General features: G+C 32.6%; 3 protein-coding genes across 3 annotated transcripts; 2 read left to right on the top strand and 1 right to left on the bottom strand.

Annotated features, from left to right (window-relative positions):
- Positions 1-5,158: 5,158 nt before the first annotated feature.
- Positions 5,159-5,551, bottom strand: LOC120201958. Its single transcript, XM_039202465.1, has one exon. It carries the CDS (start codon positions 5,549-5,551, stop codon positions 5,159-5,161), a length of 393 nt encoding a protein of 130 aa, XP_039058396.1.
- Positions 5,552-8,877: 3,326 nt separating this feature from the next.
- On the top strand, positions 8,878-11,374 carry LOC120201781 (heat stress transcription factor A-5-like). The gene is made up of 2 exons (XM_039202322.1): positions 8,878-9,185; positions 9,896-11,374. The coding sequence occupies exons 1-2, from the start codon at positions 8,958-8,960 to the stop codon at positions 11,132-11,134; spliced, it is 1,467 nt and encodes a 488-aa protein (XP_039058253.1). The 5' UTR covers positions 8,878-8,957; the 3' UTR covers positions 11,135-11,374.
- A 3,946-nt stretch (positions 11,375-15,320) lies between these two features.
- On the top strand, positions 15,321-16,005 carry LOC120201797 (protein RALF-like 24). Its single transcript, XM_039202336.1, has one exon. It carries the CDS (start codon positions 15,392-15,394, stop codon positions 15,767-15,769), a length of 378 nt encoding a protein of 125 aa, XP_039058267.1. The 5' UTR covers positions 15,321-15,391; the 3' UTR covers positions 15,770-16,005.
- The last annotated feature ends 269 nt before the right edge of the window (positions 16,006-16,274 follow it).

Below are 16,274 nucleotides of genomic sequence, written 5' to 3'. Positions count from 1 at the left end.
GGGCCGGAGAACTGGTTCTTCCGGAGAGATCTGTTTCAATATCTCAGAGGGGACGAGGTAGAGAAAGAAACAGAAGTCAACCTGAATCCTCTACTCAACAGGAAATACGCTCTACTGCTCGAATATATAATCTCAAGACAAATGAAGATTTTGATGATCTGGAGATAATAGCAGGTACCGTTTACTGTATAATAAATGAGTTGAATAATAAAATGGTATGATAGTAAGAGTAATTAAGTTAAAAGAATGTGAGAGCATAAAGGAAAAAGGTAAAGGAATGATTAAAGTAATGAAGTGAAGTTGTGATGGCACGAAAGAATTATTGAAGAGGTAACATGGGAAAAGAAATAATGGATGTATAGGCAGTATCTTATCTTCTTGTGCAATGAAAATTCGAGGACAAATTTTCTTAAGGGAGGGAGAGTTGTAACATCCCAAACTATGGGTTAGTGACTAAATAGTAAAGTTTCATAATTTAGTGGTTAAAATAGAAGAATGGATTAGTTTAATGATTTATCTGTAGATAAATCCTAAAAGTTTTAGTAATTATTGAATGAATTAAAGGGCAAAATGGTCTTTTTATCTAAAAGATAATTATCTTATCTCTTTATTAAGAGATAAGCATGTAGGGATCTCTAGAACTTCTTCTCCTTCTTCTTCCTCTCCTCCCGTATCTCCAAGCTCAAAGGTGAGTCTTCTACTTAGTTAATTATTTGTTAATTTTAAGATTTGGGTTTTGATCATTAGATGATAACTAAGCTAAAGGAAAGCTTAAGTTATCTTAACATCAAAGGATGATGGAGTTAGGAGAGATTTAAGATTTGAAGTTCTTAAATGAAATCTTGGAATAGAGTTCATAACTAGAATTGAAAGTTAAATTTGACTTGTCATCAATCTAGTTAAGATATATGAAGTGTTAAAAGTGGAATTCAAACATGTTGGATTATTGATGTAATTCTTGAATTTCATATGAAGGATAAGATTTGAAGGTTAAAGATGAAATAAATAAGTATAAATTGGTTTAAGGATGTTTACTAGAGTTAAGAATGAAAAAGTGGATGAAACATGAAGGATTTAATCTAAAATGAATGAACTTTTAGGCTCAAAAAGAGGATTCTGGGTAGAGTGCACCGATGCACATTCATAGTGCATCGATGCATCAAGGTTAAAACCCAGAAATTATTTGAATGTGCACCGATGCATTGATAGTGCATCGATGCACTCTTTTAAAATAAAGACATCGAATGCAATTCGTGCATCGATGCATAAGTAGTGCATCGATGCATCCCATTAATAATGAAACATCGAATGCAATCGGTGCATCGATACATAAGGAGTGCATCGATGCATCCCAGCAATAATACTAAATCGAATACCTTTTATGCACCGATGCATCAGTAGTGCATCGATGCATACCTTCATTAAAAGATGAAATTGACTTTTCTCTTAGTCTAAAGAGTGAACCATTAGAGTATATTAGTTATAATACTGATATAGATCCATGTGTGATTATGTAGATACTAAAAGTAAGCTTATTCCGGAACGATCAAAGGATTAGAATCGAAACAAAGCAAAGCTAAGGTAAGTGCATACTATATGTATAGTATAATGGAATAAGACTTGTGATAAGTCTAATCCTTATGTTGATTTTTATAATACAATGATTGTGAACATGCATACATGATAATTATGGTGATATGATATGTGATATGAGAACATGATATGAATTAAGTGATATGAGCTACATGATCTACGTGAATGTATGCACTTGTGATACATGTGATATGTTATGAAATATATAATTACACATACATGTGGTATGTGACAGAAGAGAAAGAACAAGTGATATGAAAGGTATAAGAATAATGCCCATAGTATACGATATGAGAACTATAGGTGTAGTTGGCAGGCCAAGAGTCGAGGGTTTACATATGTTTAAAGGCACATATGAACAGTTTACATATGTTTAAAGGAACATATGAACAGTTTACATATGTTTAAAGGCACATATGAACAGTTTACATATGTTTAAAGGCACATATGAACAGTTTACATATGTTTAAAGGCACATATAAACAGTTTACATATGTTTAAAGGCACATATGAACAGTTTATATATGTTTAAAGGCACATATAAACAGTTTACATATGTTTAAAGGCACATATGAATAGTTTATATTGTGACCTCTGGATCGTGGTCCTTCGGGACGAATACTGAACTAAGGTTCGGTGCCCCATGAGGGAATTGATACGAGCTGTGGTGACAGCATTAGTGCACAACCTCAATGCACTCACATACCTCTGTTCTCAATAATATACATGGGCAATACAATTGAAATACCGAATTAAAGTGAAAGTGATACAAGAAGGTAAGTTTCGTATGTGTATTATATGATTATATATGTTATCGTGTGATAGATACATGCATCTTGAAATGTCATGATCCAATGGTAAGTATGAACATTCATAAGTTTATTGTTGCATATTCATTTATTGCCTCACTAAGTCTATGACTTAGCGTGTAAGTGATTTACACGTAGGTACAAAGAATCAGGAAAAGTGGAAATAGAAGTAGCACGGACAACAATACTACTAAGAGATCAGATCAGAAGTAATTGACAAAGTATGTACTTGGTTATGTATAGAATGTGGGCATGTAATAAGTGTTAATTACGAATACTCTGATCGATTTTGTATTTTATGGTTTTATGTAAATTAATGTATTTCGTTTTAATGAAAGTTTTAAAAATTCCCGTGATTTTCTATAAGAGTCAAAGTTTGAAAAGTCAATGTGACACCTCGGACTTGTATTCGGGTCGGATATGAGTTAAGGGTGTTACAGGGATGGATTAAGGATAAGGAAACCGGTGAATGGGTTCGATCTTCTGCAAATACTCCGGGAGCTAGTTCCTCCCAATCTCCACCCGAAGCTGACGAGATCTCGAGCTTGAGCAATTAATGCGAGACATCGATGAAGCCGAAGATGAGCCTGAGCAGCCCGAGGAGCAGCCCGAAGAGAAAGCACAACAAACGCATCAAATGCCTCCATATTTCCAATCCTTTATGGAGACATTCGATTTCCGATAATCTATCATGGATTCACGCTTTTCTTCTATAGAGTCCCACTTATCCACAATGGGAGCTCAACAATTAGAAATTCTTCGGGAGATGCGTGCAAACAATGAAGCAACCAACGCGCGTATTAATGACCTCACTCACGAAATGGCCGCTATGCGAGCTCGTTTTCCTCCTCCTGATCCGGATATGTGATTCTATGTTTTGCTTTAAACTCCAAACTTATTGTTTTAACATTTTGAATATTTTTGAATGTTTGAATTTGTGGATTGATTGACTTTGAATTTGTTTTTATGAATGTTTAGAAATTATCTATTTGGATTACATCATTTACTTCATGATTAGATAAATGACCAATTTTGCCATTTCACATTATTAATGAATATTGATTATGAAATTAATGGCTAACGTTTCTCTTGCTTGTGATCTTAGTAGCTTATATTATATATAATCAATTGGCTAAATGATTTCAAAACCTTGTTTAAATTCTTTAAAATGTCTTTTTGATTTAACAAAAAGGGGGAGAAGTGTTAGTGTTAAAGTAAGGGGGAGTAATTTCAAAACTTGATTTCAAAATCTTAAAATTACTAAAATGTTTTGTTATATTAAAAATGGGGAAATTGTTGAAAACATTTTGATATTTCGATATAACAAATTAAGTTAAATGAATTTTAAGATTTTCCAAATGATTTTCTAAGTATATTCGATAGAATTATTCGAATATCAAAACATTACTCTAAATCTTTCAAAGATCATTTTTAATCCTTAGTCAAAGTGTAAAATTAAGTTTTAATCTTAAAACAATTTCAAAATAATTTTACAAAGTATTTTCGAACCATTTCAAAACCAAAAATTCCAGATTGCTCAGAGGGAACCGATTCCCTCCCTAAGGGGGTACCGATTCCCCCTGAATGGTTTGGCTCCGAGAATTCCAGTATGCTCGGAGGGAACTGATCCCCCCCCAGGGGGTACCGATTCCCCCTTGTATAACGGTCGAAATATTTGAATTTTACACTCAGGGAACCGATTCCCCATAGGGGGTACCGATTCCCCCCACGCTCCAAACTGTTTTATTAATTGTTTTCACACTAAAACGGCTATATTATTTTCTCTAATTATCCCCAACGTTCAAAAGTGATTCAAGGTGTATTTAAGCAAGCTTAGAAGCCATTGATCAATAACAAGAAACATCAAGCAATTAGAATCAAGAGAGAATCAAAGAGAAAGCATCAAACCTTAAGTTTGAGCATTTCAAGCCTATTTTTCATTCAATATTCATTTTGCTTTCAAGAACACTTATTGTGCTCAATTGTATTTATTCTTGAGTGTTCTTTCTTTGTTCTAGAATTGTGCAAACATATTTGTCTTGTGAGGTTTTTCTTGTAAGTTTGCAAATTTGTATTTCTCTTTGAGAAAAGAGTGTTCTCAAGAATTGGGGTATATTCTTGAGGGAGTTGTAAGGTTATCTCTTTGGCCTCAAAAGAAAGAACAAATTAGTGAATTTGTTGGAAAATCCTTAGTGTGGATAGCTAAGGTAGTGGACGTAGACTTTGGTTGATAAAGTCGAACCACTCTAAATCGCTGTGCAATTTCTTTCAATTTTCTGCAAAAGCTTCCACCAAAATTTTTATTGCCAATTCACCTCCCTCTTGGCCAATTCAGTCAATCGATTAACTCAACACATTGCACTCATTATTTTCTTTAAAATTCGATTTTTCTACTACGCTGTTTCATTTGATTAAAGAGGGTATGGTGTTGTCACCTCATAAATAATACCATGTTGTATATAATATTCATCAAATGATTTAACGTATTCATCATCATAATCATTTTTCACCATTTTAATATTTTTGTTAAGTTTCTACTACCATCTTATAAATATCAAATTTTCTATATCTTTATTTTTTTACTTCTAAGTAGATATATGTAACAATATTTTGTGTTATCATCAATAAATATAATAAAATAATTTTTTGGATAAGTCAGAATTTTATTACCCAAAGTAAAGTTTAAGTACAACCAATCAACAGTAAAAAAAATCAAAAGAAATCGACCTATACAAAAAGATTGGTTAGACTATACATCAAACATCACAAAGCTTAAGATTAGTACTATCAAGTCTATTAATATTAGTACCCCTAGGACGAATTCCAACAACGTCTTTAACTTCCTTGAGCAAGCATTCCACCGTTCTATGACGTCCCAAGAAGATTCTTTGATTTCTTTCCTGCCAGATGAAGTAAAGAAATGCAGTCCAAGAAATTTTCAAAATGGTGGTAAGGAGTGACCTTCCTTTCCATGTAGAAGAAGCCTTTGAAACCGTTTCAACCCATGTCATGGAAGATGAATTCATCCCATTAAGCTTCAGAATGGTATTCCAGAGAGCTGCTGCCAGTGGGCATTGCATGGAGAGGTGGTCCCTTGACTCCAAATTAGTGCTGTAGTTTACACAGTGGAGATCAGTGCAAATTCCCATTGTATTGAGTCGGTCTCTGGTTGGCAACCGGTTGAGTATTATCATCCAGGCAATCAAACTTAACTTTGGAATGTGTAATGGGAACCAAATTAATTTGTGCCAAATTACTTTCTGTTCTTTGAATCGGATCAGGTCCCATATGTCCCTTGTTTGCACAGGATCTACTGAAATAATTGGAGAAGCTTCTGTCCGCAATTTTAAAAGCCTTCTTATGCTCCAACTAACGTTTACACCAGCTTGAAACTGCCAGAACAAAATATTTATTCTCTTATGTAGTTTGAATAAAATTTTAGTAATACATGTTACTATGTATTAGAGTAAGTGATTTTTGTGTTTATTTCAATAGACGAAAAGAAAATCTTGTTAATTTCGTTTCAACACAGATTTCATATTTATAATTATAATTAAGAAATGAATGAGTGGTCTCTAAATTAATTAATTTACGTAGAATATCATAATTTACGAAATAGTTTTATAATATCCTTCGAACCATCTAAGAGGATTCGTCAAGGTGGTCCAGTCTTATCATGTTTATTTGTTCTATGAATAGAAAGGCTCGTTCAAGCTATTCAATGTGCAGTTGCTAGTGGAACATGCAAACCAATTAAGGGTCTGTTTGTTTCCCGTAATTCGAATTACGGAATTGGTTTTCCCCGAATTTCAGTGTTTGTTTCACGTAATTCGTTTTTCGGAAAATATTTTCCCGTGTTTGTTTCACGTAATTCGTTTTCCGGAAAACGTTTTCCTGTGTTTGTTTCACGTAATTCGTTTTCCGGAATGTAATTCATTTTCCTAGTAACAAGATTTCCTTTGTGTTTTCTGTAAAATGACTTACGGATTCATTTTCCGTAAGTCATTTTCCGAACTTTTCACTTCAAAGCAAAAATACTCAAAATAATTTTATTTTATGAATTTAATATTAATAAAATATTCTAATATCTTTTTCATCAAAATATTAATTATTAAAATATTTAAAATATATTTATTAATATTTATAATAATATTATATTATATTTTTAATATTATATAAAATAATCAATTATATTATAATAATATAAGATATTTTATTTTATTTTAATAATATATAATAAATTTTTTATATATTTAATAATGAATAATATTATTTATATAATAATATAATATTATTTTTTATATATTTTATTTTATTTTATTTTAATAATATTATATTATATTTTAATATTATATAATATTATTTTATTTATATTTAAAATATTTCATTTTCATTATTATTATTTAATAATGAATATATTATTTATATTATAATAATATAAGATATTTTATTTTATTTTAATAATATATAATAAATTTTTTATATATTTAATAATGAAATTTTTTTATATATTTATTAATGAATAATATTATTATTTTATTTTATTTGAAGTGAAAAGTTCGGAAAATGACTTACGGAAAATCAGACCATAAGTCATTTTCCAGAAAACACAAAGGAAATTCTGTTGACCAGGAAAATGAATTACGTTGACCAACCAATTTTCCTCCAACCAAACACTGGAAAATATTTTCCAAAAAACGAATTACGTGAAACAAACACGAAAAAACATTTTCCGGAAAACGAATTATATAAAGCAAACATGAGATTTCGGGGAAAACCAATTCCGTAATTCATTTTACGGCAAACAAACAGACCCTTATATTAATATGTACTCAAATATAGTATAATATTATATTTTTAAGTTAGTAATATATAATAAATAATTAATATTATCTATTATTTTTATAAATATAATATTATAAAATTATTAATAATGATGATATTAATTTATATTTATATTAATATAATAATTTAGTATTATGTTAATAAAATACTAATAATTAAAATTAATGGTGTTCAAATGATTAATTCAGCCACCTATCGAATTGAACTATCATTAACTGAACTTGTTTCTTTAATCATTAATCGAATCAATTTTTTTTGAAAATATTAACCGAACCAAACTTTATTCATTTTATGTAAATAATTAATTTTCTATAAAATTAATTATAGTATATCAAACAATTAGTGAAAATGGTTTACACAATATCATCAAAACACCATAAAATAGTTTCCGAAAATAGTTTTTCAAAAAATGTAATTCGTTTTACATAAAATAATTTTCATTTTACGTAAAACAGTTTTCAAATAATTTATTTTACGTAAATAAAAAAAAAACTAATTACAGTCTATCAAACAAATCTTTAGTTCAAAGGGACATTTATTTCTCTAAGAATGTGGTGGAACAATTATGTCATGGTATAAGCAACATGTTTTGGTTTTACTCAAGTTGATGATATAAGAAAATACCTTGGGCTCCCTTATCACATAAAAGAATGACTAAAGAAACTATCAGCATCATTGTCAAATATCAAAGAGATGCTCCCGTGATTTGTAATGAAATGGAGAGGTTGATACAAACTTTAATAACGTTGCTTTCTTATAGGCAGCAAATAAGAATACTCATTGTATTGATTCGAACTCCGATATTTAGTTTTGAAGTGTAATATCTCTCCACCTCATTAAAAAAAACAAACAAAGAACAAATGGTTTCTGAAATTGAATTACAAAATAAAGGATCTTAAACCAATATATTTTTAATTTTTAAAATAAATATTTTATTATTTTTTAAAGTTTTATATAATTATTTAAAAGTGTGAATTACACATTTAGTGTTTAGTTTTTGTTTCGTTTTAGTAACTCGACTGTTAAAAATTTAATGGGTGATTTACACGTGACACCTTTTTTAATGGGTAAATTGCATCATTCATCACTCAACTTTCTTCTCATTCATGTTTTGGTCACTAAAATTTATTATTTTTAATTTAATTACTTAAATTTTCAAATTTATTTTTAATTTTTAATTATATATTAATAAAATAATAAAAAAAAAATTCATATCATAAAAATTATTAATAAAATAAATTAGAATAATCAAAATAGGAGCAATTTGAAAGTTGAGTAGCTAAATTAAATATTTTTTAAACTTTAGTACCAAAATAGGAGTGAAAAGATAATTAACTGATGAGTGATGTAATTTACCCATAAAAATACATTGTGGTTAATTTTTTAACGGTGAGGTAATAAATGAAATAAGAACTAAACGCAAAGTATGATTTTGAAAAAAATTAAAAGTTTAAATATTAAAATGAATCAAAATTAATAGTTTAGATATTTATCTTATATTAAATTACCCAATCTTAATTTTTTTTTAAATGTCTAAAAAAATTTGATACTTTTCCACGTTGCGCTTTTGAAATAGGCCTTGCATAAACTTTTTGAAATTCTATTCTGGAGTTCGTCCACTTGACGCTTTCACCCGATTCACCGGCTCCCTTCTCTTTTCATAAGCCATAAGTTACCTCTACCAACCCAGAAAAATAAGCGCCTCTCAAAATGGACCAGACCGCACCCTCGGCATCTGGCGGCGGCGGAGGGCCAGCACCTTTCCTTCTAAAGACATACGACATGGTGGACGACTCATCCACCGACGAGATCGTGTCATGGAGCTCCAAGAAAACCAGCTTTGTAGTTTGGAACCCTCCTGAATTTGCCCGCCTTTTGCTTCCCACTTATTTCAAGCACAACAACTTCTCCAGTTTCATCAGGCAGCTTAATACTTATGTGGGTTTTCTTTTCTCATCTTTTTTGGCATTTCTTTCTTTCTTTGTTTATTTATTTATTGACTTTGGGTTTTGATAAGTATGGGAACTTTGGGTTTAAATATAGTGTTTTATTTGCATTTCTTTTGCGATCGACAGACCTGTTAATTGATAAATATATGGGATTGAATTTTGTTCAAATTTATTTCTTAAGCATGTGATTTTACCCTTTGTATTATTCTTTCCTGAAAATTGGTTAAACACATTGGATTTCAAATGGATTATGAATATCAACATGGTCAATTAGATTGCTTATTGCTTCTTGATCTATATAAATGAATCAATTTTGCAAAAGCATGGCCATAGGGATTTAAATAACTGTCCAGCCTCTATATAGCAGTAAATGGTGCCTCTGAAACTGATTACACGGCCGCAATACCCGTAGTGACCGCAATAGTGTCAGTTATGTCCAATATCGCGATAGGCAACTGAAAACGTGGCCTCAACTGAAATTTAAACATGTCCATCCAAAGTCATGCATGATTCTTTTGTATTTCCTATTTCCTTAGCTTTGCCTTTCTCCTAAAGCAACATAACTCTGCTGGAGCTGTAATAGGTGGTTGAAAGAATAATGTAATGATCTATTTGAGGTCTAGGTTACTTGGTGTAATGCATAAGGACTGCAGTGTTTGGACAAAGTCTGAGTATATTTGCATTAAATTTTGATGACAGGGGTTTCACAAGATTGATCCCGAAAGGTGGGAATTCGGTAACGAAGATTTCGTGAAAGAACAGAAGCATCTTCTTAAGAATATCCACCGTAGAAAGCCTATTCACAGTCACAGTAATCCTCAGGGTTGTTTGGTAGATCCAGAAAGAGCTGGATATGAAGAAGAAATAGAAAAGCATTCACGTGAGAAAGCTTCACTGGAGGCTACTGTTCAGAGGTTTAGACAAAAACGGATGACTGCAAAGCATGAATTGGAAGAATTGACACAACGAGCTGATCAAATGGAGCAGAGGCAAGATACACTGTTTAACTTTTTACAAAAGGCTGTCCGTGACCCTACTTTTGCTGAATATCTTCTTCGTAAGATCGAATCTATGGATGCTGTGGCATATAATAAGAAGAGACGACTGCCTCACATTGGTCATCAAGCTAATGCAGCTGGAGGACATACTCTTTTAGATAATAATTGTAGTTCTAGACCTGACTTTGGAAATGTTTTCCACCAAGATTTCTCGAACAAGCTAAGACTAGAATTATCACCAGCTGTATCAGATATTAACTTGGTTTCTTGTAGCATGCAAAGTTCTAATGAAGATGGTGCAAATCTACGGCAAAGGGTATCGGAAGGAGAACCGGAAGATGCTCAGAACATACAAGAGGGTCTTTTATTTGCACCCGAATGTATAGACCTTTCAGATACGAGCACATCTTTTAAATTCAAAAGGGATTCATCTTTCACTCTAAGAGTACCGATGAATGAAAGCCGAATGGTGAATTCCCTGCACCAGAGATTAAATTCCAATGAAGAAACCAATAGTCATATTTCCTTCCAGTTAAATCTCACTCTGGCATCTTCTTCACTGCAAATCAATAAAAGTCCTAGCTTAACTATGATGCTCCAACTAGATAAGGAAAATGCAGAAGTCCCTGAGTCGAGGTTTAATGTCAACACTAAAGATTTAGAAACTACAGCTTTCGAGAACAGCCAAAACATGATTGATGGGGAAGCAAAATTATCTTCATCAAAAGAATGCCCTACTAAAAATCAAGAGGCTGCAGCTCCTACAGTTAGAGTGAATGATGTATTTTGGGAACAGTTCCTCACTGAAAGACCTGGTTGCTCTAACAATGAAGAGGCTAGTTCCAATTTTCGAGCAAACCCATACGAAGAGCAAGAAGATAAAAGGTTTGGCCATGGACTAGATACAAATTCTAAGAACATGGAGCGGCTTAGCCTTTGAGTAGAAAAGTTGCCAACTTTACCTCAATCCCATGACAACTCTATACAGGTCTGTCATACTCCTTTTATAGCTTTGTGATGTTTATAATTAATATACATGTAGGATATAATTTTATATGTAACAGCCTAAAATTGGTTTGAATTGCGTTTGCTCAGTTTGATGTTAATTTTATATGTAGAGGTTTCAGTTATTAAGCAAAAGACGCTTGATTTGAGAAACCGAAGTATTATGCTTGTTTTTTTTTCAGCCTACTCATAGTGTTGTATTCCACTCTCATGGTTTTCTCAAATGTAGTGAATGTTATGCACGATATGAGATCTTAAATCTTTTGAGAAGGTAGGTTCATCCTTAGTTTTAAAAACCACGCATGAACGTGCTTAAGTCGCAGAGCATTTCTGGGCACATAAAAACGCTTCTAAAGGCATAGACGTAGTGAGGCACGAAAAGTCCACTCAGGTGTGTGCTTTTGGCAGGGTTTTAAATAGCGGTCCGCGACCGCGAAATAGCGGTAGCGTTGCCTTCCGATATACCCGCTATACCAGCAATTGCGCTTGCTATGGCTGCAATAGCGCCCATTATGGCCACATGGTAAATGCGACCGTGATTTGCATCCTGGCTTTTGGAGCCTTTTGAAGAGGTGAAAGGCACAACACTTTTGGCGTTTTAGGGAGTTTGGATATGTCATAAAAAAGGTCACGTGGGTTACTACCCCACCCCAGCTCCCCATCCTGACTTATTCATTTGTTGAAGAGAGAGAAAACCCTAAGTTTGAAGGCATCGTTAGCCCAACATCGTCAGAATTTTCCAAGACCAGCGTCGTATCGAACCATCAAAGACCACCGAATCTCTGCTGCCTGGTACGTGGTCATCTTCTTCTTCTCTTCAACATCAGAGTGGTCCTTGCGGTTCAGTGCAACAATTGACTTGGAAAACTATGGTGGTGCTGGGCTGGCAATGCTCTCAAGCTAAGGGATTTTTCTGCCTTCAACAAATAAGTCAAAGTGTGGCAATAACCCGTGTGACTTTTTCTATTTACAAAAATACTTGCATATCAAAATTCTCTAAGGCGTCAGTAGCTTCGCGTCTTGTGCCTTTCCAAAAGCACGCGCCTGAGTGGGCTTTTCATGCCTCTTTGTGCCTATGCCTCTAGAAGCGTTTTTTGTGCGCCTAGGCGTGCTTTTTAAAACTAAGGTTTTTAGTGCAATGATATTGAATATTTTGATCTTTAAACATTTATAATATGATTATCATGTTGTTTTGAGTATAAAATATACACCAAAATTGATTTATGAACTTTTTAGCATAAAAAGTTCCCCTATATTTTGCGCCTAGGCCTGAAAATTACATTAGCATAGTGCGATGAATGTTATGATCAGACTACCCAGGTGCTTATGATTTTGCTTTTCAAAAGCACTGAAGAGATGTTAAAATTAGGACAGAAAAGCTGCTATCAGCAATAGCTGCTAAAATGGAATTGTTATTTCCCTTAAATTCCTTTTACCGTTTTCCCTATATCCTCTCTGACATTTTATTGTTCATCCTATATGCTTTTATTGTTCAAACTGCGGCGGGTGACCAATTCATAAACACTTAAAATACTTTCATGTCACCAGTGCTAGGAAATATTTCTTAGTGCAACTCTGTGTGTGATTCCTTCAAGAGAAGAATGCTTAATTCTCATTTCATTAAGCAAGAGATGTATACTTAGTAGCACATCGAATCTGAGGTCTGGGTTTCCTTTACTCTTCCTAAAAAAACAACGGGTATCTCTCATATATGTCACTTGGACTTGTGTGTATTGGGCACATGTGTCTAACACGAGTATGTTCAAAATTTTCAAGATTTCCATGTATATGGATATTTTAAGAAAAATGAAGAGTAGGGACAATATAGCGTCTGGTAAACCTAGAGACAAAAGGATCAGTCATGAGAGAATGGAATTAAGAGAAACACATGAGAGGAGAATAAGACGAGAACTACATAGTATAAAGCAAAGATAACTGGATCTAGATAACTAAGAGCTTCTAAATTGATTATAGCCGTGAATATACAAAGTGTCGGATTATGATGATAGCAGTTTGTCAATTATTAGAAACGGATGGTGAAAACTTTGATGGCTTTTGCTGGTGTGCGTGATTGTGAAACTGGAACTTTCCGAGTTCATGAGCTAAAAAAGGTTGAAGCTTGAACCTGACCTGGACTAAATCAACTTCTGCTGTTATTGATTGTTCCGTCACGTCTGCAACAAGTAGGTTATTATCTGTATATATCAAGTGTTGCATTGATTTGATCATCATTATATTAAAAATGTGCTTAGAGAATGATTACTGTTACTGATTAGTACGCTGGCATGCGAGACAGTGCAGTGTATATTTATTTCCACTCTTCATTTTCCCCTTCAAGTCATTGTGTGGCACTTGTATCTATGTTTGAAGAGTTTATATGAATTAATGTTCATATATTTTGTTGTGTTTAAAGTAATTTATATTCTGTTAAGAGTTTTGTAACTTGAATTTTGTTTTGAAAAGCTCGTACAAAAATATACTTTTGTTGGTTTTTGGCTGAAATTAAGCATATTAAAGAAGACATTTTTGTAATATTTGGTTTCTTTTTCATCAAGTAATTATTCTCATAAATAGACTATTGTTAGGCACATACTTAGAATTAATGAGAGGTCTTACAGTAATAAATCCTTGTGATTTTGGTACCATATTGAATTTTCCTCCTTTGTCCGTGATTGTTTTCTCATAAAATTTTTCACTTAAATCTTGTAGTTATTTTCTTGGTTATATTCAGAGTTTAACAATGATATGAAACAATTTGAATTGAATTTAATTGACTTAAGAACAATCCTAGCTCCCAGCCCAAAAGTGACCTTCATAGCTTAAAAATGATCTCGACTTGGTATAAAATCAGAATGAGGAGTATGCTTCTAATATAAATATTTTTTTAAAATTTTCTTATTATATATTTATATTTGAATTCATGATCACGTGTCAGACACAAGTACTTTAATAATAATAAAAGGAATCCGAATCATATGGTTAGTGTGAATTTAGCTGTCTTTAACTTAAAAGTTACAGATAAGGATTTACATAGGAGATGATAGAGTTATATAATTACATGAACCACCAAAAAAACAAAAGGGAACATTTTTTTGGTGTCTGATTTGTTTGGTCAAATTTACAGCAGGAAATGCTTAATGGGTTTGCAATCATAACATTCCCATTTATCTTTGTAATTTTATTGATTATCTAATTTCATATTTCTGACATAAATTTATGTGTATGTCTGTCACAATAGAGAGGTGATGTTAATGGGTTGTTAACCCCCCAAACATGTTAGCTATGTGCATAACAGATGGATCACACCATCCTTTTCTCAACTGTGTATCTCCAGATAATTAGCTCACAATATATTTAACTCAACTACTTTATTAAACAGAAAACACTATTACTAAAACAATTTTTTAAAAAAATAGAACTATAAAAAAATTAAGAATCAAGTGGTAAATTGTAATTACACTAGCAATGTTCAATAAATTTTGAATCAAACTTAAATTTATTTTGAAGATAAAATGGTGATTGTAACAATGGTTAATGGTTCATTCATTTTGATTTATGTGTAGAATCGCGACCGGTGATTCTATAGATGTAAATCAAAAAAGATAAATATTTTGAAGAATATGATGAAAAACAGTCTTAGAGAGCGAGGTAGAGATGGAAAGATATGAGTATCTTTTTCAATTTTGCATGATTGTTTATGTACGTGCTTTTAATGTTGGTTTCAGATTTAGGGCGATGATGATTATTTGTAAGTTGATATGGTGAGTAGATTTAATCATCATATAATAGATTTAGTCAAAGGCGAGATTAACAACCATCGCATCAAGTACTCTAATAGTTCAAAAGATATGAAATTTTGAAAGTTTTAATTTATCAAAAATTATTATTTTTATGATGTGATCAAATAAATCTGAATTGATATCGAAGTATTTAAAAGAATTACTATTTTTATGATTCAAAAATCATAACTCTATTACAATGGTACGAATTAACCTTACAAATTGAAGAAAACCTCCCACTCCATTGTTTACTCTATTTCCAATCAAAGTGGGGTAGCATGTGCCCATATAAATTGCATTTCCTCGTCTTGTCCTCATCCATAAAAAAAAATGGAACCTTTTTCCACTCCACGTGAATTTGCTAAATTAGACCACCAAATCTCTTAATCAAACTCGAGAAAACCCAGAAAAAAATGCCCACATTCAAATTCATCTTCTTCACGCTCTCTCTATCCTTCATCTTCCTCCATTCATGTGTTTCAGTCTCGATCTTAGACCTCGACAATGCACTCAAAACCATCGAAATCGATGTAATGGCGACAAGGGTTTGTGGTGAGAAGCGGGAAGATTGTTTAGGAGAGGAAGAAATGGAGTCGGAGAACAACAGGAGGGTGCTGGTGATGCAAAGGAAGTACATTAGCTACGAGACACTGAGGAGGGACATGGTGCCGTGTGCCAACCCAGGTGCTTCTTACTATGATTGTAATGGCAGCCATCAAGCCAATCGGTACAACCGAGGGTGTGAAGTTATTACAAGATGCGCTAGAGGAATCAAAGGTATCAAAGCATGAAGAAGAAGAAGAAAAATAAGCCCCCAAATTTTATGGTTTCTAGCTGTGTTGCAAAATGCATCTTTCTAGGTTTTCTTTGGGGGTTGTAGAATAAGGGTTCTTAGTTTTAATCTGCATGATATGATTTAACTTGAAATTTGGGATCTAAGACTTTCCCTGTTAAGAGTACTGAAGAAGATTGACTTGTTGTTTGATAGGGGATTTATGAATAATGTATGTAATCTTCATTTTTGGTTTCTGAGATAATAGAAAGTTCCCTAGATTGCAGAATCAGAGTTTTCAAATCCTTAAAGATCTTGAAAGAAAATTTTCTAGGATTTATACCTCTGTTTGACACTCACTTGAACCAGCTTATTGTGATTTCCCAATCGAAGCTCCAATAAGCACCTAAAACTGTGATCATGGATTCAAATAGCCTTCTGCTATTGGAATAGTGACTGCTATATTACAACAGAGTGTTGTCTGAAACCGATATTTCAGGTTCGTGATATCTACAATGACCGTA

The sequence above is a fragment of the Hibiscus syriacus genome, unplaced genomic scaffold (genome assembly GCF_006381635.1).
Source record: "Hibiscus syriacus cultivar Baekdansim isolate YM2019G1 unplaced genomic scaffold, ASM638163v2 tig00008013_pilon, whole genome shotgun sequence".
NCBI classification, from domain to species: Eukaryota; Viridiplantae; Streptophyta; class Magnoliopsida; order Malvales; family Malvaceae; genus Hibiscus; species Hibiscus syriacus.
Note: the sequence above shows the minus strand (reverse complement) of the source record. Positions and strands in the feature narration are given on the sequence as shown.

Coding starts and splice junctions, on each gene's coding strand:
- LOC120201958 (XM_039202465.1), bottom strand. CDS start 5,551: ATGGGAATTTGCACTGATCTCCACTGTGTAAACTACAGCACTAATTTG.
- LOC120201781 (XM_039202322.1), top strand. CDS start 8,958: ATGGACCAGACCGCACCCTCGGCATCTGGCGGCGGCGGAGGGCCAGCA. Junction 9,186..9,895: donor TCAGGCAGCTTAATACTTAT/GTGGGTTTTCTT, acceptor TTTTGATGACAG/GGGTTTCACAAGATTGATCC.
- LOC120201797 (XM_039202336.1), top strand. CDS start 15,392: ATGCCCACATTCAAATTCATCTTCTTCACGCTCTCTCTATCCTTCATC.